Source organism: Nipponia nippon, unplaced genomic scaffold (genome assembly GCF_047370975.1).
Source record: "Nipponia nippon isolate SJK-2023a ecotype South Korea unplaced genomic scaffold, ASM4737097v1 scaffold_1, whole genome shotgun sequence".
Lineage (NCBI taxonomy): Eukaryota > Metazoa > Chordata > Aves > Pelecaniformes > Threskiornithidae > Nipponia > Nipponia nippon.
Window position 1 is genome coordinate 49,575,858 of NW_028262290.1, and position 23,563 is coordinate 49,599,420.

At 37.8% G+C, this 23,563-nt stretch overlaps 1 protein-coding gene across 1 annotated transcript in view; it reads left to right on the plus strand.

The window, feature by feature from the left end:
• Positions 1 to 23,563, plus strand: part of CDH2 (cadherin 2) — a 120,770-nt gene that overhangs the window by 95,930 nt on the left and 1,277 nt on the right. Inside the window, exons 11-15 of the mRNA XM_087754530.1 lie at positions 1,304 to 1,446; positions 2,686 to 2,919; positions 3,248 to 3,481; positions 5,204 to 5,343; positions 16,618 to 16,782. Coding sequence (XP_087610656.1) covers positions 1,304 to 1,446; positions 2,686 to 2,919; positions 3,248 to 3,481; positions 5,204 to 5,343; positions 16,618 to 16,782 — 916 coding nt within the window. The remainder of the gene's footprint in view (positions 1 to 1,303; positions 1,447 to 2,685; positions 2,920 to 3,247; positions 3,482 to 5,203; positions 5,344 to 16,617; positions 16,783 to 23,563) is intronic.

Here is a 23,563-nt window from a genome sequence, read left to right on the forward strand (position 1 = left end):
CAATGCCTCCCGTTGCTTTTGTGCAGTTCTCTCTAAAGGGAATTTCGGCTGTAGAGGTGACCTGACCAGCATTCGTAGATGTGTAAACTGGGTCATCTTCTAATGCTAAGTCCCACTCCATCAAGGTAGAATGAAGTTACGCACCTGTGTTAAAGTATATGTGACATCCCAACAAGTTCAGTCAGAGCACACACATGCTTGTTTGAACTAAGATCATTTGCAATTTAAATTAACGAATAATTTTGACACGGCAGCAAAACCACGTCAGATTGTTGACCAAACCGTAAGGGTTTTCTTCTCATTTATTCTCCAGCAATGCAAAGTGCTGTTGTTGTCCATCTGCAAACTCTTGTGCTGATAGCTATGATCATAATTTGATCATAATTTGTCTAATACGTAAAACTATGCTAAATGAGAAAAGTAAAGAGGATAAAACATGGAAATCTTAAAGCGTACTTTCACATACCTCATTTAAAACATGGTCATTGACTGCAAAGCTAAGGCACAGTGACTAGCCTTGGGCCAGGACTCAGGTTCCTAGCTTATCCAACAGCTTTTTTAGCTCACATGGAGGAAACTCCAGAACTTACTTTCTCTCTTTCCTTTCACAATCAAGGTTCTTACAATGTTATTTTCTCTTCATTTTGGTTAGCTGTTGCTGATATTTTGCTCATTTCTGGACATAACCATCATAGACATGATAGCAAGAGGACTGTAGGATATATGCATTTTTAATGACCTAAGATAGCTTGCACTTGATTAATGTCCGAGGGCAAATTTATCAGATAGAAGGATGATTTTGAAAGACACTCCTCTTTCAAATTAAGATGAGAAGCATGCAGTAAAACCAGGGCCTCTAAAAAAATTAAGTGATATTGGAAGTGCTAGAATAACGTGAGTTAGTGCTGCTCTAACACTCTCTATCCAGTGTTACCTTTCTCCTGCTCTCAGTGCTCTGGTAAGGTAAAAGTTAGTATGACCAGCTCCATAGGTATAGAACAAGCAAGAGGGGTCCTTAATGAATTATTTTACTTTAGTCTGAATATGAATGTTACATGGTTTATAGTAATTGTATGATTTATTTGATAACTTACATGGACACTTCAAGAATCTAAATGTAGGACTGTGTTTAATACGTGTTTTTAAGAATTTTAGCAACAAAGCTTAATAAATGGAAATTCGTGAAATGTTGTCTCCAAATTCCAAAAACGTATTCAGAATACAAATTAAAATACTAATATTGTCTTTGTTGCCAATATTTATGTTGGCAGATAAATAACACATCTTGTGATCAAATACACAGGTACTCAAAACTTTCAGATCCTGCAAACTGGCTGAAAATTGACCCTGTTAATGGACAAATAACTACTACAGCTGTTTTGGACAGAGAGTCAATATATGTGCAAAACAATATGTATAATGCAACGTTTCTTGCTTCTGATAACGGTATGTGCCAACACTGTATATGTTTTCAAAAAGCATTCTTCTGTGTGGTTGAATGGCATTCAATTTTACCTGGGGCAGAAAACAAGATATGCTTAGAATACATCCAGTCGAAAGTCTGTATGAGTATCAGATTTGTATATTTCCCAGCTGCTCGGGAAATAGGCTGAAAAATAATTCTATGAGTTTGGAGAAAGGCACTGGCTTAGTTACATTAGTTAAGTTTACAGAAAACTGAAAAAAACCTGCACAGGAGTGCAATAGGCTGAGTGAATGCACAGCATGAGTGGACTTTATGAGGAGTAACGTGTTGAGGGAGGGGTATTGTGTTTTTCCATATTCAGGCTACAGCACTGCAGAGGGAAAAGTGTCTTTTCATTGTCAGTGTGTTAATGACAATTAACAGTCTGTGCTCAGAAACGAGTCCTTTGAGTTTAGCTGGAGTGCTGTACTGTTAATAGCTGATACCAGAAAGATGGACAGGTGCAGTTAGGAATGCTTTCGCATTAGAGGGGGAGACTGAAACACTGGGGCTATTTACCTTGGAGAGAAGACAAACAGTGAAATTTTGTGAACTGATATAGTATAACAAAGCTAGATCAGCTACTTCTATCCTTTTGGCTCTGTTCTGGAAAACAAAATTAAATGGAACTGGAAGATTATGGGGGGGGGTGGGGGTGGAATGAGAACCATTGCTAATTATACTGAGAAATTCAGTGCCACATGTTCACATAAATGTGTGACTTTAGCAAGGTTTATGGAAGCATCACACATTCGATATGGATAGCAAGAATGTCTAGAAGTAGCGTGCTGAAAGTCAGTATTAGAAAGAATTTAAATAGCACACTTGTGGTAAAGGGTGATCATAAGTCTTCGAAGTTAAAAAATAATTTCTCCAGAGGATAAACTATCCCAATTTTGCACCTTTTTCTCTGAAGTATTTGATGTGGACTGTCTCTCGAGAGGAACTGGCTGTCTAGTCAGTAAAGTAGTTGAGTCCCTAATCTGTGGATCTGCAGTTATTTACTGATTTTTGCTAAGTAGGGCAGTTTTTCTGAGTATAGACTATATAAGAATTTGTGTGTTAGCAGGAGCAGTGACGGTGTTAGACTGGCTTGGTAAAGACAGAATCCCAAAACTGAGGTGAACGCATGTATGTGGTAATTGAAAAGTGTTGGTATAGCTTCAGTTAAGTAACTTTCCAGTTGGAAACAGGCTCAATACCATTTTCTTTTCTTGAAGGAATCCCACCGATGAGCGGAACTGGCACACTTCAGATACACCTGCTGGACATCAACGATAATGCCCCCCAAGTGAATCCGAAAGAAGCCACAACTTGTGAAACACTGCAGCCTAACGCTATTAACATCACTGCTGTAGACCCTGACATAGATCCAAATGCAGGCCCATTTGCCTTTGAACTGCCTGACACACCTGCTAGTATTAAGAGGAATTGGACTATTGTTCGAATTAGTGGTAATTAACATTATAGAAATCTGAATTATTTTAAAGAAACTATTGCATATACTTTTCTGTATTTTACTTTGCTGTTATTCCGCAACATACGTGAGTTTGATTAATATGAATGGGGAAACACCTTAGTGTAAGTTCCCCAAAGAACAAGAAATTTTACGAAAGAAAAGATGTTCACAGTAACAAAGAAGTCTGTTATCCTGAGTGTCATGTAGTGGGTTGAACAATAAGTTAACGCAGAGCTCAAAGATGAGCCATTTTTGCCAATAGTGTTTTAAACCCACATGAACAGTATGTTACTTTTTAACAAGTGCCATATTTTCACACACAGGTGATCACGCCCAGCTCTCTTTAAGGATCAGGTTCCTGGAGGCTGGTATCTACGATGTGCCCATAGTAATTACAGATTCTGGAAATCCACATGCATCTAGCACTTCCGTGCTGAAAGTGAAAGTTTGCCAATGTGACATAAATGGGGACTGCACTGACGTTGACCGGATCGTTGGCGCAGGGCTGGGCACTGGTGCCATCATTGCAATTCTGCTTTGTATCATCATCTTGCTCAGTGAGTAGATAGATCTCTTAATCCTAACTCTTTCGTTTTGCAAGTACCATCTTATGTTTTAGTCCTATGTACCTTGACAAAGACGGGGGAGTGATTAAAGACTCAAGTCCAAGAATTGTTGCTTCTCACTTTAATGTCTTGGACAAGTATGAAAACTTTCTGATGGTAAAGGGTTAGGAGTCTATGAGACGGATCATAATTAGCACTTGCATGGCAGTCAAGCCCCACAGTGGGTTTGTAAAAGAGGCTTTCCATCTATGTCCATGGGCACTTGTTAAGTTACATCAGTGAGTGACCAGGTTAAAGATGTGATTAAGCCCCTAGACATTTTGTCTCTCTTGTGCTGCTGGTACTGTGTGATTTGACGTCACCCACAGCAGGTAACAGTGCCTTTTGAGGGAGTGCTCTGGTGTTACTACTGTTGTGCTTCAGGTTAATGTAAGTAGGCTATTTGATGATTTTGGAAAGTAGTACATCACAGCCCTTCATATAAGGCCCGACAGGCAGGCAGCCATGCAGGAACAGCAATGTGTATATGTGTTTAAGCATTACATAAAGCTGTGCTAGTATTTTATTTTTGTCAAGTGCGTTCAATAAGGGAGATGACTAAACATCATGACTAAGTGTCTGTCCAGTGTAGTAAATTAAATGCTAGCTCTCCTACACATTATGGTTAACTGATTTCTGATTGTGGTGGAACACAAGGAAGGGATTAATCTGTTCAGAGTATACTGTGCACCAGTCCAGAACACATGAAATGATGGAAAGGGGTAATTTAAAAAAAAAAAAAAAAATTGAGCCTGGCTAAGCCCATGGCTGTACACAAGCACAGTACAATTATTTTTCTGATACAAGACACTCTTAAAAATGTTAGGTATTGGATTAACAGAGCCTTACTGAAACTATCAAATCCTTTAAGATACTCTTCATCTATTGACATTCTAGATATGCTGGAATTTCTTTCTGTGAAGATGGTTGTAACTAGAAGCATGCCTGTTGTATAAGAAATTAATTTACTTACATTTATTCTATTTTGTTTCTCTTTTGGTTTTCTTTAACAAGCTTTATTTTGTAAATAAACAGTATAACTTGAAATTGGTGAGATTAAAGATTAAAAAATATATGGCTTTAAATGGCACTGCATTTTCCTCAACCTTAATTCCTCTTGCTTCTAAACATAAATCTAAACTTAGGCAACGATATGGTCTGTTCTCGTGGACTGCTGAGCTGTATGCCAAAATGGCCTAAGCTTGGTGATGTTCAAACATCAGAATTACTTGAACTGTATAAATTGCTATACATTCTTGGGACATGGCAGAAAAAAATATAAATAATATAATCTTTTAGAATTCTTGCCACTACTGGAGAGATTCCCTTCTGAATCCAGTTGTTTATGAAGCTTGGTCTTTCTTACTTCTTTTCATGACAAGTTTATGTTGCAGACATAAGTGGAATGGATTTGTGACTTATGACCTTGAATATGTGACTGATTTCCAAATCAAATTGCCTATAGTAGCCTGAGTTTAAACATCTCTTGCTTAAGCTGCCTTTTATGAAACTTTTTATTTTAAAAAAAAAAAAAAACCTCACCCAAAACAGTGAAAACCAACTTCTTTGGCTTTTTTTTTTTTCTTTTAATCTTGGTGTTAAATTTGTACAATTTTCTGTGACTGTACTTCAGAATCAAGATGTTGTTTTGTGTCTTCCCTTTTTGCAATGTAGTTTTAGTTTTAATGTTCGTGGTATGGATGAAACGCCGTGATAAAGAGCGTCAGGCAAAGCAGCTCTTGATTGATCCAGAAGATGATGTGAGAGACAACATTCTGAAATACGATGAAGAAGGCGGTGGAGAAGAAGATCAGGTGAGGAATAAGTAATGGTTTTTTTTACATATAGATTTGCACTTCACTCTGCACTTTATCTATTTTGTTTCCATTGACACATTATGATAGATAGCGAATTCTTGCATTAAATACAGAAGGTAATAAGTAATGTTTTAAAAACCTGAAATATAACATTGCTTTCTCATGTTGTTTTTTTGTAGTTCCAGAAATACCAATTGCTTGCCTTTTGGATGAGATGTAAAACCAGTATCTTGTCCACTTACAGTCACAGCATTGTGACCATATTCCAATTAAGGCTGTTATATTTAAGTGAAAATTAACATCCACTCTCATTGCAGTCTGTAAACCTTCTTCATTCTTTGTCTGAGATCCTGTTGTACAGAATCACCAGTGCAGAGTGCTTAATAGATTAAGAGTCTATTCCAAATATGACCCTTTTTTAGTGGTGGGTAAATGCCTTTCTAGATATACAGTAATGCTGGCTATTGACAGATTGGCCACTTCAGCTTGGAAAGTATTTATGTTTCAAGTAGCTGTCAGGGTACATCTGTGTTTTTTCAAATGCCTTTTCAGGCAGGTGCCATATGCATTTACTCTCACGTCACCTCTGGTTGAACCACTGCTGATAGTCAGAGGACTAGGAGTGATGTGTATATGCTAAGAATAGCTTCTTTTTCCCTCTCTCTCCAAGTTAGTGAATTTCCAAGCAGTGTGATTTCCGTCCTTCAGAGGAGGTTTATTAAGTGCTTTATGAACATGACAAATAGTAAGATTTATGCACATTATTAGTGGTAAAATTAAGTGTATTAATTACGAAGGGAGCAGTGCATATAATAGAGCCTAAGAAATTTTCCAGCAAAAAGCCTTGAAAAATTAAGTGTAATTCTTCCACACATCCCCAGTCACAGTCATCTGGCACTTGAGCTATCTGAAAAGTGTCTCCCTTCACTGGTACATACATTAATAGCTTCCCTCTGCTTGTTTGTTTGTCTGAAATTTGTGTTCCCCTTAGTAATTTCCATGCTTCCTGCATTTCCCCAAGTACTGTTCCTACTTCCTGGCTTTTCTGCATAACTTCCTTTTAAGCAATTTGCAAAAGGAAACTTCAGTTTATGCAGTTTTGGAAAATTGCTTATGTTACTAAATAAATTGAAGACAACCCTTTGAGTCTGTGTATGTATTCCAGATGCTTATGCACAGATAGTTTGAGTACAAGAATTGCATCCTGTTTGTCCATCTGTTATTGCACAGAAGAGTTACAGACTTAAAAAACATCAAGAAAACTCAGTCCTGTGAGAACTAATTTTCCAGTTCACATATCCCCAGCTCTTGTTCACCCGTAATTCTCTGGAGGACCTGTTCAGCAATTTTCATGTGGTTTTGATTTTTAATTACTGTCCACACAGCCCCTCAGGACAGAGTCAGTAAGGTTCTCAGAGTGTATACTGTTCATTGGGAAGTCATAGGTGATGGTAGAGTAGTGTTGGGAGAGGTGGTGCTGCAGATCAGAAACTTTAAGTATTGTTGTAACAGTGTACAATGAGAGTAAAATACTTAATAATTTAGAAATGGTGCTGAAGTCTCTCCTCTGTCCGTCTTGTATTGTGCTTCTCTCCAGTGAAAGTGCTGTCTTTGTGAGAGGTATAGTCAGGGTAGTGTGGCAGGAGGTAACATTGTGTGAATGCCGTAGAGATTAGTAGGATGTAAACCATCCATAAATGCAGCCTTTCACCAGCAGTGAATGCACATAGTGCACACAATGAAAGGAAAAACTGTCAATGGGTGGAGTAGCGGTAGAGTGGTAAGAAATGTGAAATTAGGATCATTTCCTCTCACAGTGAGCAGAGGAAGCACCTAGACGCAGAGAGGTTTAAGGGCTTTATAGAAAACTGAATTATGTTTAGCCACAAAACCCCTACTTGCTTTCTTGAGACAAATTTTAAGGCCATTGTTGCAAATTAATTGTCTTAGCTGCCAGCCACATAGTGCAGGTACACTGGTCCCTTTCCTGATCCATTGTGCAGTAGACCATAGTGTCTGAGGGTCTAAAAGGTCTTTATACACTCCAAATATAACAAACATTGCAGGAAATGAAAATAAAAGTTCATGCAAAGTATAGTAAGCTTTTATAACCACTTCTGTAGCAAGAGTTGTAGACCCCGCCAAAAAGGGGGTAGGTTCTCCCACAGCTCCAAAGTTAGGAATTTGTTCCTGTCCAGAACGGCTGACTAGAGCGCACAAACTTTTCATGTAGGCACTTCATTTTCTGTCTACAATAGATGATGGAAATAAGTTCTGTCTTGGTTTTCAGGGAGATTATTTTACTTTATTTTGGTTTGACGTTTTGTAAAATTTAATTTCTGCCTGTGCTTAACTAGGTGATAATAGTTCCTAGGTTCATTTGTTGGTGGTTCTCTCCTTTATTTGGTTTTGCACGCATTTTATGCAAGATTTAACAACTTGGAATGCTCAGCTTTTGAAATGTGCCAGCAAGTTCCCTGCAAGTAGTAATCTCATTTTTGTAAACCATGGCTTAGCTAAATACTGTACAAGCAAAGCTGTGTGCAGAACATTGTGGGCAAAAGTCATTGGCCATAAAGATCTTTGCATTTTTGTCAAAGTTAAAGTGTTCTAAAAAAGCATGAGACTGCCATCAAAAATCTATTTTCAGAATGAGGCCTCATAGGGTAAGACTGCCACTGTTCTATTAAAATCAAGAAAAATTATTTCATGTCAACCTTGCATCCACAAGTCATCAGCAAAATGTCAGAGGAAAATGCTGTACATCAATATTAACTTTTTATGGTGCACTCTCCCCCAAAACCAGCAGGATTGATTGAACAAGCAGCTGTGGTAGAAGGCAGTGCACAAGGTGACTCAGAAACGCAGAACCATCCAACCCAGGGTGCATCTCATGCAGCAAAATGGGAGAGGATGCTCAAAGCTTCACTTGAATCTCAGTGAAAACAATATTTTAAAAGCTTCAGATATTTTCATAATCCATACCTTTGAAAATTACTTACTTCTATTTATAGCAAGCAAATTACTTAGGCCTTTTTAAAATCACCTGTTTTTCTGGATGAATACTTGAAGATTTACCCTGTGTGGCCTCATAATTTTTCTTGTTTATCGCAGATGTTTAGGTGACTTGAAGATATGTCTGGTAGGGCTTGAAGATAAGTGGTAGAACTTAGGACTCTGCATCCTGAACCAGACTACTTTTAGACTTGTGGTTTTGCTCTTGGAGTAATTTATTTATTTAAGAAGGTTTATTTATTTATTTGGAAGCTATGCAGTTGGGTTTCTTAGCTGTCACGGCAGACCCACAAACTGCTAAAGCATGCCCAGCATGTTCCTTTCAAACTCTTTGTACATGCTATCAGAGTAATGTCTCCCGCAACAAATTTGGTGAGTTCCAAGTTCCAGCTAGTTTCTCTGGGTCATAGTAACTGTCAACAATAAGGTGGGATTCCTGCTTGGTTTTGTTTTTTCTTCCCCCCCCAACCCCCCGCCCTGCTGTGCTAGCATTTCCAAGGAATTATGATGTGAAGTCTGTCATAAAAGAGCAGTTTATTCCATCATGAAGGTCTCCTGTTAATCCCATTTGAGGCCATCTTGGCCTGCATTGTTCACTCTGACAGACTGAATGCTTGTAAAGAAAATTGAGGTTCTTGAATGATTCATAGTCTTCCGCTAGCCCGGCATGATGTACACAGGGTCATGTGATCTCCACAGCAGTTGAGAAAAATGCTTTTAATTCCCTAAGCCAGAAAAATCTCTTGAGTTGTGGGTTACAGCTGAAGTCAGCCTGCTCCCCACTGAAGAGCGTTGTCAACACCGGAAATGTTCTGACTTTTTTCACCTAAAATTCTGTTTCTCAGAAATGTGGGCTGAAAAACTAGCTGTGAAAGCTGTACAGCACCCCTGTCACTCCAGGCAGAAACATTTTTTCCTGGTATCGGGAAAGATCACTGTACTAGCAGAAGCTGGGGACCAGGGAGGAAGGAGCCAGAAGCAGAGGTATTCCAGATAGAAAGTCTGGGATTCTTCTCAGGATTTTGTTTAATATTTTCTAGTTTTAACAATTTGGCTACCTGACTACAGGAACTGGGCCACGAGAGGCTTTGAGTCAGCATTGATTCCACAGAAGTCAGTGGGACTGGTTTGGTTACGGGTTTGAGGAGGAGGGAAATGTTGTGGCGTTTTTTGTTTTGCTGTGTTTCTTTGTTTGTTTGGGGTTTTGGTTTTGTTTGTTTTGGTTTTTTTTAATTGAATCTGAATCTTTAACCCAACAATTGGGATGAGGGGTGGGGGACACTACAGTTTGCTATATTCTGAAATAGACATGCCTAGTTTAGGTACAAATTATGAAGCTGGTAGTGACTGTCTTGATTATTAATGGACTGCATGATGTAGAGCTTGTAGTTGTTTAGCAAACAGGAGGTGTGAGATACAAATGACGAATATTCTCCCCTGGCATGATGTGCTCTCAACTTGTAATGCTATTGTCAGTTCTAAATACCAAAACCTCATGTTGGCTGAGCGTTAAAGCACTTAGCACATGTCTGCAGCATAGTTCACGCACATAGCAGATCACAACCCGTAAGCATCACTAACTCAATTTCATCTCAGGCCATTTGTGTGATCTACATCGAGGCAGTGGGTGCTCGACTGGGATATGTGGAGCATATGTCAACCTGATAAATGCGACACATTTTTTTCTATTTAATTGCCTTTGTATACATCTCATTGCACAAGGTGATCCTCTCATCTCCTTTGAGCCCATTTCTAGAGTGTTTTCTGAATTTTAGTAGTACTTGCTCATGCAGGTGGTCCTGTTGAAGCAAGTTGCCTGAGCAAGTGAGTGGTATGCTTTGAAAGTATTGCAGATCAGCTGTTTTGAACCTGTATTTCAATTTAGCCCTCAGAGCTCTTCAGCACAAGAGTTTCCAACGCAATGATTTTACAATTATTCAAAGTAGTTTTCTTCCTAAGGATTCTGCGTGTTCCTACATCACCTTTTCTTACAAGTCTATTCAGGCATAGTCAATGGCTTGCTTTTTGTCATGTTTTATTACATGTTTATATAGAGAAAGAAAATTAGTAGCATTTATTTTAAAGGTGATAATAGCGCTAAAAAAAACCATAATGGTTTATTTTTATGTGTACAGGATCTAAATTCTAAACAAATTGTTCTTTTATAGAAAAGGTAGCATTGTTCCAGCATTTGTGTGTCATTGATAAAAACAAATCGTTGAGTAATCCTTTGGATTTTTTGTTTGTGGGTTTGTTTGTTTTTTTTTTTTCTTATTGTGATAACTTTATGTATGCCTATGTCTTAAGATTGGTCCTTACCTACTCAATGAACTTTATAAAACCATTTGATTTTATTTTATTTTCACCACCCTATCTGACTGTTATTCAGATCATTTACTCTCACTTTCTAACCTTTATTTTGCATTGCATTAAGATTGGAACATGTTCTATGTTTAGAAATTTTAATGATAATGAAATAACTGTTACTAAGATATCCCTAGGAATATACAATATTATAATTAGAAGGTAGTTATTTTTGGGATTGTGTTTGCTTACTAAGACATTAACTTCATTTTTTTGAATGAGCAACTCATGCAGTGCTCCTGTGGAGGAATTACTTTCATTCCTTGGTGAATCTTTATCTCATCATACGAAAAGTAATGTTTCCATAATTCCATTACAAAATTGGTTTGTGTTTTATTTTATCCTATCTAGAGCCTACACCTGTTACTGTATTTTATCTGCAGCTGGAGTTTAACTTTCACCTTTTTTATTATTAAAAAAGATAAGCTAGCTTCTTGGTTATCTTAAAATGATTTACTTGTAATACTCCAGATGCATCTATAATAAAAACAAATGGGAAAAGCAATATGGCAGAAAGTAATCAAAAAGTGAATGGCAAATAAAGAGCAACTGTGAGCGAAGGTGTTTTAACTAGCCTCCCACCTGCAGCCTACATCTAGTCAGTCCTCTCTGCTTTGCTTTTTTTGGAGTCCCATTATTTCAGCAAATGTAAGATTTAGGGTGGGTTGGAGCGTTTTGCAGAACTCAGGGCAATATTTTATGTGCAAATTTCTCATAGTTTTTTAGGGTGATGTTTGGTGGGTTCGGGGATAGAATACAGCAGGATTGGTTTTCACTTCCTTTGTTTTTAAAAGACCTTGGTGGATGGGAACATTCAGCTGTGTAAAAAAAATCTTTTCCCTTGCTTCCCCATCCCATTTCTCTATTGGAGTAGGCAATAATTGTCTTCGAAACATAAAGGCAAAGCAGAACATGTGTTTTATCCATAGGTACTTCAAGTCATAGTTTGCTTTGTTCTCTTAAGCCAACAATAAAATTGGGTTTACACTAAGGCACTATCCTGTAAAAGAGGTGGGTGAAATGCAGACTTCTGCCAGCATTGCTTCACATGCACTTAGACCACTGCAGCTGATTTTGTTCAGTGATCTGATGCTTACAGCTCTCACGGTCAAATTAAGTGACAATTAAATTGATTATTTCTTGCATGGGGATAGATCTGAACTTTCATATTTCTTTGCAAATGCTGCATACTTTGAAAATGAGAAACAGGTGTAGTGTTTTTGTTATATTAGTCATCTGTCCAGGCCTGTATTCATGCATAGCCAAAGCTTTAGTTCTGTACATGGTAAAAAAAAAAAAACAAGTCATCCCTAAAAGAGTATAACACAGTCCAGTGAATGGTCAGGAAATAAACTGAGAGCCCAGAGATAACAGAGAAGGCAGATTCATAAATCGTTAATGAATATGTCAGGTTGCATGTACTAGGAGGTATCACTCCTAGTGTTAGAGAAAACTTCTTAGTAGGGGAAAGCTCAATTTCGATGTAATGTATTCCAATATTTTTCAGAGTTTTCCTATCTGGAAAAAAGTCAGTCCCGTCTATGCATAGCATTTTATAGTTTTAGTAAGTTGTGGTTTGATTCTGTTGTTTGCAGTTCTGCTTTATAATGTTCCAGTATGCATTCATATAAAGCAGGTCCAGTTACTGCATAAAATTTTGCTTTGTTAAATTTTTGCCAAGAACTTAAGTAAATCTTCTAAAATACAAACACAACCAGAACAGCTAATCGGGGGGGGGGGAGTTAGCGTTATAAAACTAGAAGCTTCTGAGAAACTTTATTTCCTGGCCTATCCCCTCTTTTTTCAGGGATTGTAGAATCTGGTAACTGTCAGTTAGAAAGCAAGGTACTTTTTAAAAAAATCTCTCCTACTGCCGTAACTCATGACTGCTGTATGAGGGATTATTGCTCAAGTGCTGTTAAATGAATAGCTGCCTTGCACAAGAGGAAGTTGTTTAAGGGAAGAGATTTTGAAGGCTGCATTATCTTGTTTCTCTGTAAGTCAGTGGTTACTGGGGAATATAAAATGGCCTTTATTCTATTCTGGATGTTTCTTCTATTCAAGTTGAGATACTTGGGCTGTGCTTTGAACTACTGTGTAGATGTTTTTAAAGAAGTGCTTTTTGGGGTTTTGGACCCTTCTGCCTACACATCTGGTAAGATGGTTAATTTGTAGGGCTTGGCTAGCTGGTTTTGACATTCAGCACTGTCTCACTGGGATTTCATGTTTCAGGAATGTGAGGTGGGAGCTAGTAATGGTCTAAGTTGTCTAGAACTAAGTGAATAGCTAATAAGGTCAAAGTTTGTAATCAGCTTGGGGGGGGGGGGGTTGGTTGGGCTTTGCAGGGTTTTCCTGAGATTGTTTAATTTCACAAGATACAACTTCTGATAAAATGCCCTTTTAGTACATCATGATTTTATTTTCTTTCTTAAAACAAAGGCAAATCAAAACCAGAGGTTTTTCTGCTTCAATACAGATGTCAGTTTGTTTGGGTTTTTTTGGTTGGGGTTTTTTTTTGGTTGGTTGGTTGGTTGGGTTTTTTTAGCAAGACCAAATAGTGATCTTGGAGACGCTAACCAAAGAGACAGAAGTGCTGGTGGTTATATCAAGAGAGCATAAAGCATTAAGGATGTCATCTACCTTTTAGATAACTGGTGGTTAAAGAGCTGTATTGCCTCTTACAGTGGCATCAGATCCCTTCATAAGCAAGGAATCGTATATAGATAAGGGATCGTTCAGGGTGCTTCACCTAGATCCCTGTTGTAGATTGCAAGGTTTCTGTTTCCCTGTTGACTGTAGACTGAACAGTCAGACTAGTCTAAATTTCTGGTTTCTAAATGCCTCAGTTTTTGCTAGATGCAAAATGGGAGCAAACTAGCATGTTCTAGCGACCTTCCAATAGAGAAAAACTAATACTATATTCTCCCTTCCATCAACAATCTAAGCTTGTCCAGAAGTTTGAGGAGAAAAACTCAGACAAACCCTCTGGATTTGCTTAAATCCAAACTGAAGGAAAGGAAAGAGGTATTTGTTCTGAAATTGCTGGAGTTAGGGCTAAACAGCATAAATAAGTGAATAAATACCTCTGACAAAAATGTAGGCCATATGAGTTAGATGCTCACAACCTTTGCTCAAGTATGTTTCCAGTGGAGGGCCTAGTCTTGTTCCTCATTAGTCCCTCAGCAGACTGTAATTCTGAACAGGTTATATGGAAAAAGACTAGAGCAAAGACAAAACATTGTTGTCTTGTGGTCCTGAAATTAAGAGTAAAAATAATGATCCAGAATGTTGCTCAAAGCTCACTGTCCCAACCTACACCAGCATGTGTTGTTCTCTCTGTGATGTGCCACAGTTTTCCATTTAGCTGTCATTTCTGCAGTTAACTATCTTAACAAACTGCTTGAGACTAACCTTAAAGTCTGTTCAGGAGCTTTAGGTAATACGTGAAAAGTTTTCCCATTTTTTCTAGCTGTGAATGCAGCATTGAGTGAAGAGATGGAATTTCAGCAGCCCCTAAACAGCTTACACCCTGTCTCTTTAAAACATTTTTCCTTCTTTTACTTTGCAATAATTGAGTGGAGTTGACTTTAGACAGAATGCTGAAACAGCTGGAGGTATTGCATCATGTTGTGTTTGTATGACACTAAGCCAGTTTGGGGACATGGTGGATGGCTTGCCATACCTGGCTGATGTACAGTTAGTATTGATTTTAATGATACCAGAGATCTTGAGAGTCCGTAGTAATAAGCACAATGGATCTTCTCTTCCTGTCCACACACTCGTATGCCTGCAAAATAAATTTCCTCTGATACAAGGCTAGATGGCAGTGTCATAAATTACCCTAGAAAAGAAAACCAAAGTGGCAGTCCACGTAAGGACACATTCTGCACTGCTGTTGCCTTGTGGATGGCAATCTTTGCTGTCTTTTTAGCTATAGAGCCTGGAGATGTCTCAAACTATGCCTACATAAAAGAGGATGGCATTAGATGTGAAGATACTAGACTGACTGACTTGATTCATATTGCATTTCTGTATGACTGCTAATGAGAAAAAGAATTGTATGCATATATGAGTGGGTGGAAAAAACGTTTTATCTTTATTAAGCTGAAATGACCAGAGAGGCTCTTCTGGTTTTGATACATTGTTATTTAACCATACCTGTTTGAATTCCTCCATAATGAAATGCTTAGTATAAAAAACCCAGTCTTTTTCATTTTTCCCTGTTGGTGTTTTCCACCTTTATCTTTTGGGTGGGTATGAAAAGCACTCTTGTGTTACATATTTATAAATTCTAAACAGTACATTCTTCTCTGTTTGATAGGATTTTCTGATAGCATGTCTCTAAACTATTTTGATTTATTTTACGTAATAAAAAGGGAAAGGATAAAAAGTTCTGTTCTGTTTACTTTTCTCCAATTCATACTGCTTCATGGAGATCACTTATTATTCTGTTTGGTACATGAAGAACCGAAGGGTAGAAGTTACAGCTCTGCCCCAAGGAACTTGTAATCTAATTAAAGGATATGAAACCGCATTCTCAGATCTCAGTGGAGCTGTTCCACCTTTTTTGACTATATATTTGTGTGCAGTCAGCTGAGGACCCGAGTAACAAATTAGAAGGTATAGTGGATTTCATAGTTACAACTCTCCCAAGAAACTACCTTCACTGCGGTCAGCAGACGTCCTGTTGAAAAGTCTGGGTTTGGGGTCACAGTAGGTCATACTCTCAAAAAGGACCTACATCCCGTGAAGTGACAGCAGAAGTAAATACTTGCATTCCTTCCTTTAGGAGCCAGTAAGGAACCGATGAAAATGTAATTGTCTGCACAGACGACTTCCAGCAAGTTGAGATTATAAATAAGATTTTTACCAGAACACCACTGTTGCAAAATAGAGACTGATGATAAAGCGGCTTATTTAGGATGCTCCTCAGCTGCTTGGATTATTTGTGGGGCAGGATCTGGCATACAGTAGAGTTGGCATGAACCCCAGTCTACTGGTAGTTCGTGAATGGCTTTAGTTTAAGCCTTTAAGCGCAGTTCTTTGTTCTGCATTTTTACCAGTGCCTTGTGCAGAGGCATCCTGGAGCATGACTACCTTCTAGACATGAGAACAGTGAGGTGAATGACAATGCTGAAACGCATCACACTGTACAAATAGTATTCAGGCATATCTATCTTAAACGCATAAACATTCATCTAATTAAAATTTTTATATACATACGTACTGCTTATTGGAATTCATAATGCTATGCTAGCTGCATCAGTCTGCCAGAGTTTGAAACTGCGGCATCAAGTACTTAATGAACAGATCCACGAGTAATCTCTAGAAAGTGCTTAGAATTAAGGCCAAATCTGAGGAGCTTTGTACTTCTTATGACATTTTTCCCCCTTTGGCTTTCATATTATGGAAGCCACATGAAATCAGCAAGGAGTCTTAAATTCATTCTTTGAAGGTATTATAAAATGCTGCAGAGCAGTGCACTTGCCTCTTTCTCAGAATGAGAATGTCTGGCATTTATTTGCTTAGAAAAATAAGAGTTGGATTTGGCATCTTTGCTCTATGCAGTAAATCATCATTACTAGGCAAAGTGTTTAGTCTCTTAATAGCACTACTCAAATCCTTGCTTCTCAATGGAAAACTTATGAGAAGCTCTACAAATCTGATGGAATAGAATCAAAATGGTAGATTCAGGGAGTATATCAAATAAGGTCCTGTTGATATGCAAATAACAATGTTATTGACTTATTCTCAGTAAGCATTACAATCCTGAAAATACGACTTATGGTGAAATGATACTTTGCATTTTCCCTTTTGTCCGCCTCATGTTTCCCCCTGACATATATTGTTTGAAATTCTCCTAACGTACTGTCTTTGTTTCATATTTTGCAGGATTATGACTTGAGCCAGCTCCAGCAGCCTGACACTGTGGAACCAGATGCCATCAAACCTGTTGGAATCAGACGTCTTGATGAAAGGCCAATCCATGCAGAACCTCAGTATCCAGTCAGATCAGCTGCTCCTCATCCTGGGGACATTGGGGACTTCATTAATGAGGTAAAGGAGAGAAAAAGAGTTTCCTTCTAAGATCTGATAAGCTTTTATCTTTTGTTTATTGTACTCTGCATGAGTAGGTGTTATGTTTGAACATAATAACTTTTTAAAACTTACTTAGACAATTAAAATTCTCTTGCTAGATAGAAGTAAATAGGTTCTTTTAAAGTGCAGACAAATTTAATTAACTCATTCAAACAGAAAGAGAAGATATATCAATTAACTTCTGTGCGTTTATATTAATTACATTCATAATACGTTATCAGCTGCAACCACAGTATCTCCAAGCAGGATTATTCTGTGGGTTCCAAGTAATAAATAGACTAACAAAATTATAGTTTAGCCTAAATTCATTTATTAGTTCATAGTAATTTAATAATGGAAGTTCATTTTCATTTTCCTCGTACATTACCCTTTGAATCCAGATAATAGTGGAAATTCAGTACCTTCAATAAGACCAAAAGAATTCAAATACGATTAGTGAGCAGGGCAGCTAAATTAAATGTTACGTAAGTGCTTTTAATAGTTGTCTTGTCATAGAGTTTTAAAAGTCTTTGCATTATCTTTGATTCTTCAATCTAATAAAGATAAATGTAAGTAAGATTCAGACTATACTAGATTACTCACAGTTCTGAAAGAAATGCTCCTACAAATATTTGTTTCATTATTTCTATCACTGGTCAGTCTTAAATCATTGGTTTTGTGGTAGTTAAGATACAGTGTGCTTCTTGTGCTTGCTAGTTATAGGAAAACAAATACTAACCCAAAAACTACTACTTAAAAATAAGCTATATTCTGTAGATGAATAGTAGTAGTTAATTATTTTCTCTCATTTTCTCATATCTTCCTTGGCAGCTAGAGCTGGACAAGTATTGCAGAACTGTTTTTACAAACGTGTTTATTCTTGTTTGCTTTAAAGAGAAGTCAGGCTGATATACTAAAGTCTTGTGTTAGCAAGCTGCAGAAAATTGAGTTTGCTCCTTTTACGGTATACAGTGATACAATTATAAAAAAACCTACAGGGAGATGACTAGCGGGAAACATACAAATATTCTCATAAGACATTGTATTTTAAAAGACTCCAGGTTTGGGGAAGAGTTGTATTAGAAAGAGATGTCTCAACAAAGAGGATTTTTTGATGCCTTGCACTTCTAAATATTACAGTTGTAATCGGTTTCTGGAAAATAGTGGAGACATGGGACAATAAAAGGCCTACATTGTTGGCCAAGGCAGCATGCATACAAGAACTTCCTTGTGCTTCCTCATCTTCTTCCAGACAATCAGAGATTCCCATCCTATTCTCACACAGCTGTGACCAGACACTACCCACCTGGCAGGCGGTCGGGAAGAACCCGTGATCCTCAATACCCTGATTTTTCTTGTCCTCAAAGCAGCTATCAAGCTCTCTTACAGAGCCAAGACAAGGAATGAGTGTGATTCTCCTGAAAGGCCAAAAAGCAGCCAGAGTTTGGCCAGCCTCCTACAATTTTTAATTACTTACCAATCTGTTCTTGCAATACTATTTTTCAGTAGGTTATTGCTCTTGAAGATTATAGCATCAATGTGTACACATGCAGCTGTAGAAACAGTATGTGCTGTCTTTATGTTTATATTGCAGTACAGATGAGCATGGAGTCATTTTCTTACTGTCGTCTATTGTATTAGATCAATACTTCCCTTCATGCTTCCACTTGCCATCCACCAAAAGAGAAAGCTTCTCCCAGCTGTTCTTACACAGTAAAATAATGTCAATAACGTCATTGACATTAAATTAAAGAAAACATGGCAATTTTCTTGTCTGCAAGTTAGCTCAGAATTAATTATATCCTCTGATTGAAAGGAACTATATGAGGTAGTTTCTATGTTTCAAGCATTATATATTTAGCTTTTTTTTTCATAAGGTATTTCTTTCTTAGGATTTCACAGCAATGTATCATTTTACTACGGGGCATTCCACCTAACCCTCTCTCTAGCAGACAGTAGCCACCCAGAGGTTGTCCATGCTCTGTCTGTTTTCACCAGAAGTCTGAGGGAAATGAAGATTGTTTCTCCAAAACAGTTTCATCTTAATTTGTGTTTTATGTTAAAACTTCCCATGGCAAATGTGATTCTAAAAAAGTCGGGGGGGGGATGGGGGGGACGACGACACACGACATTCTTTCATAATAGTACTCACTATTACCATTAAATTTCCAAATTATCACTGCCTAGAGGATAAACATTCAGGCTGCACAGGTTTTCAGACTCTCTTCAGAGAATTTTACCTGCAGTCCTGGCAAGATTATACCCAAACAAATTGGTTAAGTTCCTCTCAGTTTTACTTGGAGTAAATGGAAGACATATCTTGGGTAAAACCCATACCAGACCTTTCTTAGGGCTTTTCATACAGTAGATATGCTGAGCTGTGAAAACAACATAGCAAGATAAGAAAGGGCAAAGTTTCTATCTCTCTGCATCTAGCTTCAACATCCTTGAGGAAAGAACTTTCTTCCACTGTAACTACAAGTCATACCGTAACTTTTCCCTTCGGCAGCCCTAACCCAAACTACCTGCAAAACTAGCCCAGTCACTAGCTGAGCAGGGAGAGCCTGCCTTTGAGTCCTCAGTACCTCGGTAGCAAAGTCTGCATTACCCCATTGGTTGGAAAAGATGCAACACTTTTGGAGATCAGTCTGGTCTTTTGGAGGACTTGGCCCTATTCTCAGAGGTGCTGATCAGCATGATCCTTTGGGATACTGGCCCACGTGTGGGAATTTAGTCTGTTGAATGCTCACCAGCACCTCAGATGCACAGCCAGCATTGTTCAGATTAGCCTCTGAATTACTCCAACTTTTGTCAAAAAAGAACTATAGGTCATTGATTTTAGATATTGGAGGATTTAGCTACCATCAGTGAGCAAGCATGGGGTGGTTTATTCTTTCTTTTATTACAGAGCCATAGAAACAAAAAGTGAAAAAGACCTAGTGGGTCATTGTGATTCTTCCCTTTTGGCAGTAGTCTGTTTCTTTACGTAGCTGTCATCAGTTGTATTAAATCTGCTAACTCAATGAGACATACATAAGTATGAGTGTTTTGTAGTGTTGTAATGACTTCTTAGTTGAAAAACAAGTTACAAGTATGATAAAAACTTCAAATATTTTTATAACACTTAGAAAGTTAAGATAACACATACAGAGTTATGAACTTTATAAAATAAGAAGGTTCCAGAGGTGCCTTGTAATCAAAATATGTTTTGCAGGCATAAGCTAAATGACCTCGGGGACTTTCTTGTTTTGTCTGTTTCAATGGATAGATGAATCTCTAATTTAAGGAGGGAAGGGAAAAACCTCCTTTTCTTCCAGTCCAGTGTACAAACAAGTCAGTGAAATGAGTCATGTGTTATTAAGAATCCTCTGTAGACCCTGTTTTCCATTTTGAGCCTTTTAAAACATAACCTGCAGAGTGTGGAACATAATTAACATAGAATAAATAGTCAGGATTTGCAGGACAGCATAAATTAGGCCTGTTTGAGGTAGCTTTGTTAACCCTGTTTTCAGGAGCCACCTATACTGTCCCTAGAAATCTTAAACAAATTATACTGTGGTGGAGAGTTTGTGGCTAAGAATATATTTCTAATCAATAGAGGACATAGCCTGAGGTAAATTAAATTTAAATTACAAACCAAAGGGCTCATCCCATGAGGACATGGAGTACCCTCAATTCATTCTTAGTAAATGGTTATTGATACAGTGCACCCCCAAGCAGAATAGGGTCCCTCGATTTTTTTTCTCTTTTCTCCTGTCAAGTAAAAAAAAGATTCCAGATTTAAACAATTTTTCATATTTCCCTATAGGGGTCTGTTCTTCCTTTCCTTCTCATCAAAAGTCTGATTAATCGGATTAAGTAGTAGGATTAATGAAAATAAAATCATAAGATTTTATAATGTTTCATGTTAGTTCAAAGTTTTGAGGTGTTTGCTTTCCCTTGATTAGAGACAAATTGAGAATGCTACACATACTAAGGAAAGTGTAACTTCAGGTTACCATTGTTCCTTAGTCAAGGCACTGTAGTTTCTCCTCTTCTGCCCCTTATCTCCTTCTTAGTGAAAGTTGCCATGACACATATAAAAGAGGAAGATGAAAAAAGTGAGATTGCTGCTCATTGTGTCCTACATCTCAAGCTGACCTTTGTATTGCCATGGCTCTCTTGTGACTGCTTGTTGCGCATTGGTGGCATAGCAAATGCAAGGAAACGTGACATAGTTCGCTATCTCCCAGCAGGATCACCTGGTCCTAAGTGTGTGCTCCAGCAATTCTGCTGTTGAGTAAGCTTCTCTGTCTAGTAAAAACTTTGGGTTTTCAGATCAGGAAACTGTAAACCCAATAACTATAACAACTATGCTGCTCTGAGATTCTTGAACACATCTGGGAAAAACTGAGAGATCTCTTCAGAAGCAATTGGCAATACCATGGCAGCAAAATCAGTAGAAGCAGTTCTTGGCAGCCATTTGTTGCCTTTTCAGTTGTGCCAATACAGCAGGTTGTGGTACCACCCGCTGAAAGGGATGGCATAATAAGCAAAAAAGGTGGCAATACTGAAACCAAAGGGAACTTCATAAGCCAATTTCACTGCCAAAGCTGACATCCGGTAACTCCAGCTTTGGACATGCTGTAGAACCCAACAGCAAAGTGGAGCAGTGCACTGGGTAGGTTCAGAGAATATGCTTAGCAAAGGGAAAGTGGAAAAAAATGTAGTATTTGTCATTTTAATCAGTAACTTGCAACACAAATATAGCACAAAACTTGGTTGGTGTTTGAAGAGTTAGAGACTAAGTCGTCATACTATGAATCTGAGGAATTTTTAACCAGAAGGTAGGTGCAAATGTCAGTGTAACTTGGGCTGTGCAGTTGAGTCAATACCTCCATAACATGGCCTGTAGCTGCATTCTCTGAATGAAATGGATTATACAGTAAGCACAACCTTTGAAACAGTGAATTTGTTAGTGAGATGATATCTTGTAAGTCAGTAACTCAAAACCAGTTTTCTTTTTAAATGCTATCATGATACCAGTAGCAAATTGCAAAAAACCCAACTTCCCCTTTGGAAAAAAAGAGGGAAAGAGGCTGCCTGCTGCCTTGCCATGGATGGCTGATAGGTATCAGAATTTCTGCAGTGATGTAGGAAAACGTTTTGTTCACTGATTTTTAATAAATTAGTATCCCATGGTTGGCTGGCTGTTACTAGGCAGAACTGCAGGGAAATAACATTTCTTCTCCAAACCAGCTTTCTAAATTACTTTTACACACTGATACCTGGGATTCATACCTCAGCACTCCTTAAGCTCAAGTGGTATTTATTCTCTTTCCCTGTCACCTGTGTTCGAAAAGCATAGGTCTCTGTCACTCCAAGCAGTCTTAAGGGAAAATGTAAATACTATAAGACCAGTTACTGCCTCAGAAGTAAAGTTGCATTTCTGCTTCAGCAGCAGAAATTGAGAGAAAGCCTTAGAACTGTTTCCAGCTTTGAAACTGCATAAGGGGAGTCTTCCAACACTTGCAATTGCCCTTTCAGAATCTCCAATCTTTTGTCCTTATTATGGCTATCAGGATGGAAAACTCCAAAGAGAAAGATAACAAGCATCACCAATTATTCTTATCAGATAATTCAAAATTGTGCTTCTAATGCACGCTATTAATAACCTGCTTGATGTTGTTGTACTACATGAAATGATCATTTTAAGTCCCAAATGTGTTCTTGATTAGAGGTCATTAGTTGGATAAATATGCTGGGCCTTTCCACCACTGATATGCAAAATTATTTTAGGGACATTTCGCACGCTTCTGAATGATTTTTACATAGGCAATAAAGAACCAGAATTCTCTTCTACCTTATCAGTGCCATATGCTTTAATTAATGGGTTTAGCTATATATGTATTTCTAGAAGAAAAATCAACATCTGTTTCCATTATGTCACATTTAGACTAAACGCAATTGAGAGTAAAACATACTTTTCTAAAAACAGAATATGTTAAAGAATTTGAAGGAGGCACATTCGAGCCTTCAAATAATTGGGAGTATAATAAAAGCCATTCTTTAAATAAATAAACATTAAAAATTAAAAATAAAAAACAGCACAAATAGCTCTGGTTAAAATTAACAGTGAGCAATTTAAAATCTTAGCTCAGCCTTATAGAATTCTGGAAGATATATTATCCCTTGTCAGTGCCTGCCAGAGTAGATCCTATTCAAAGTGGAAGATCTTGAAAAAGCATTGCTAATCCCATGGAAGAAACTGTGAGGTTGAAAAATCCAAAACACAAGAGGGCTTCTAACTTCAGGCTTCAGCCTTTCATATTCAACTTGTAAATCTTCTCAGGATAAGCACAGAGCAATTATCTCATATTCTAAAATTAAACTTACTGTTCAGGTTTGGACCTGTGTAAGAAAACAGGGAGGGAAGAAACTTTTTTCTGGAAGAAGTGTGGTTCTTTCCCTACTTTCCTCTTGTTCAATTTCTTTTGGTTTTAATTTGGGTTATTCAGCTCTAGAGAGCAGAAATTTAAAATTGCTGAAGACCCACTATTTGTGTGTTGATAACTTGAATACTTTGAAATGAGGAAACAAAAATGGTTATAATCATGTATTTAGTTTTGATGTCATTGTGTGTGTTTTCTAAAGAGCAGGTGGAATCTTATGGGTGGTTATGGCAAAGCACATAAGGCTTAAGCCAACATACTGTATCTTTTTGTCACAGCAGCCTACAGAGGTACATGAATTTTACGCAACTAAATATGGCTTTTGGCAC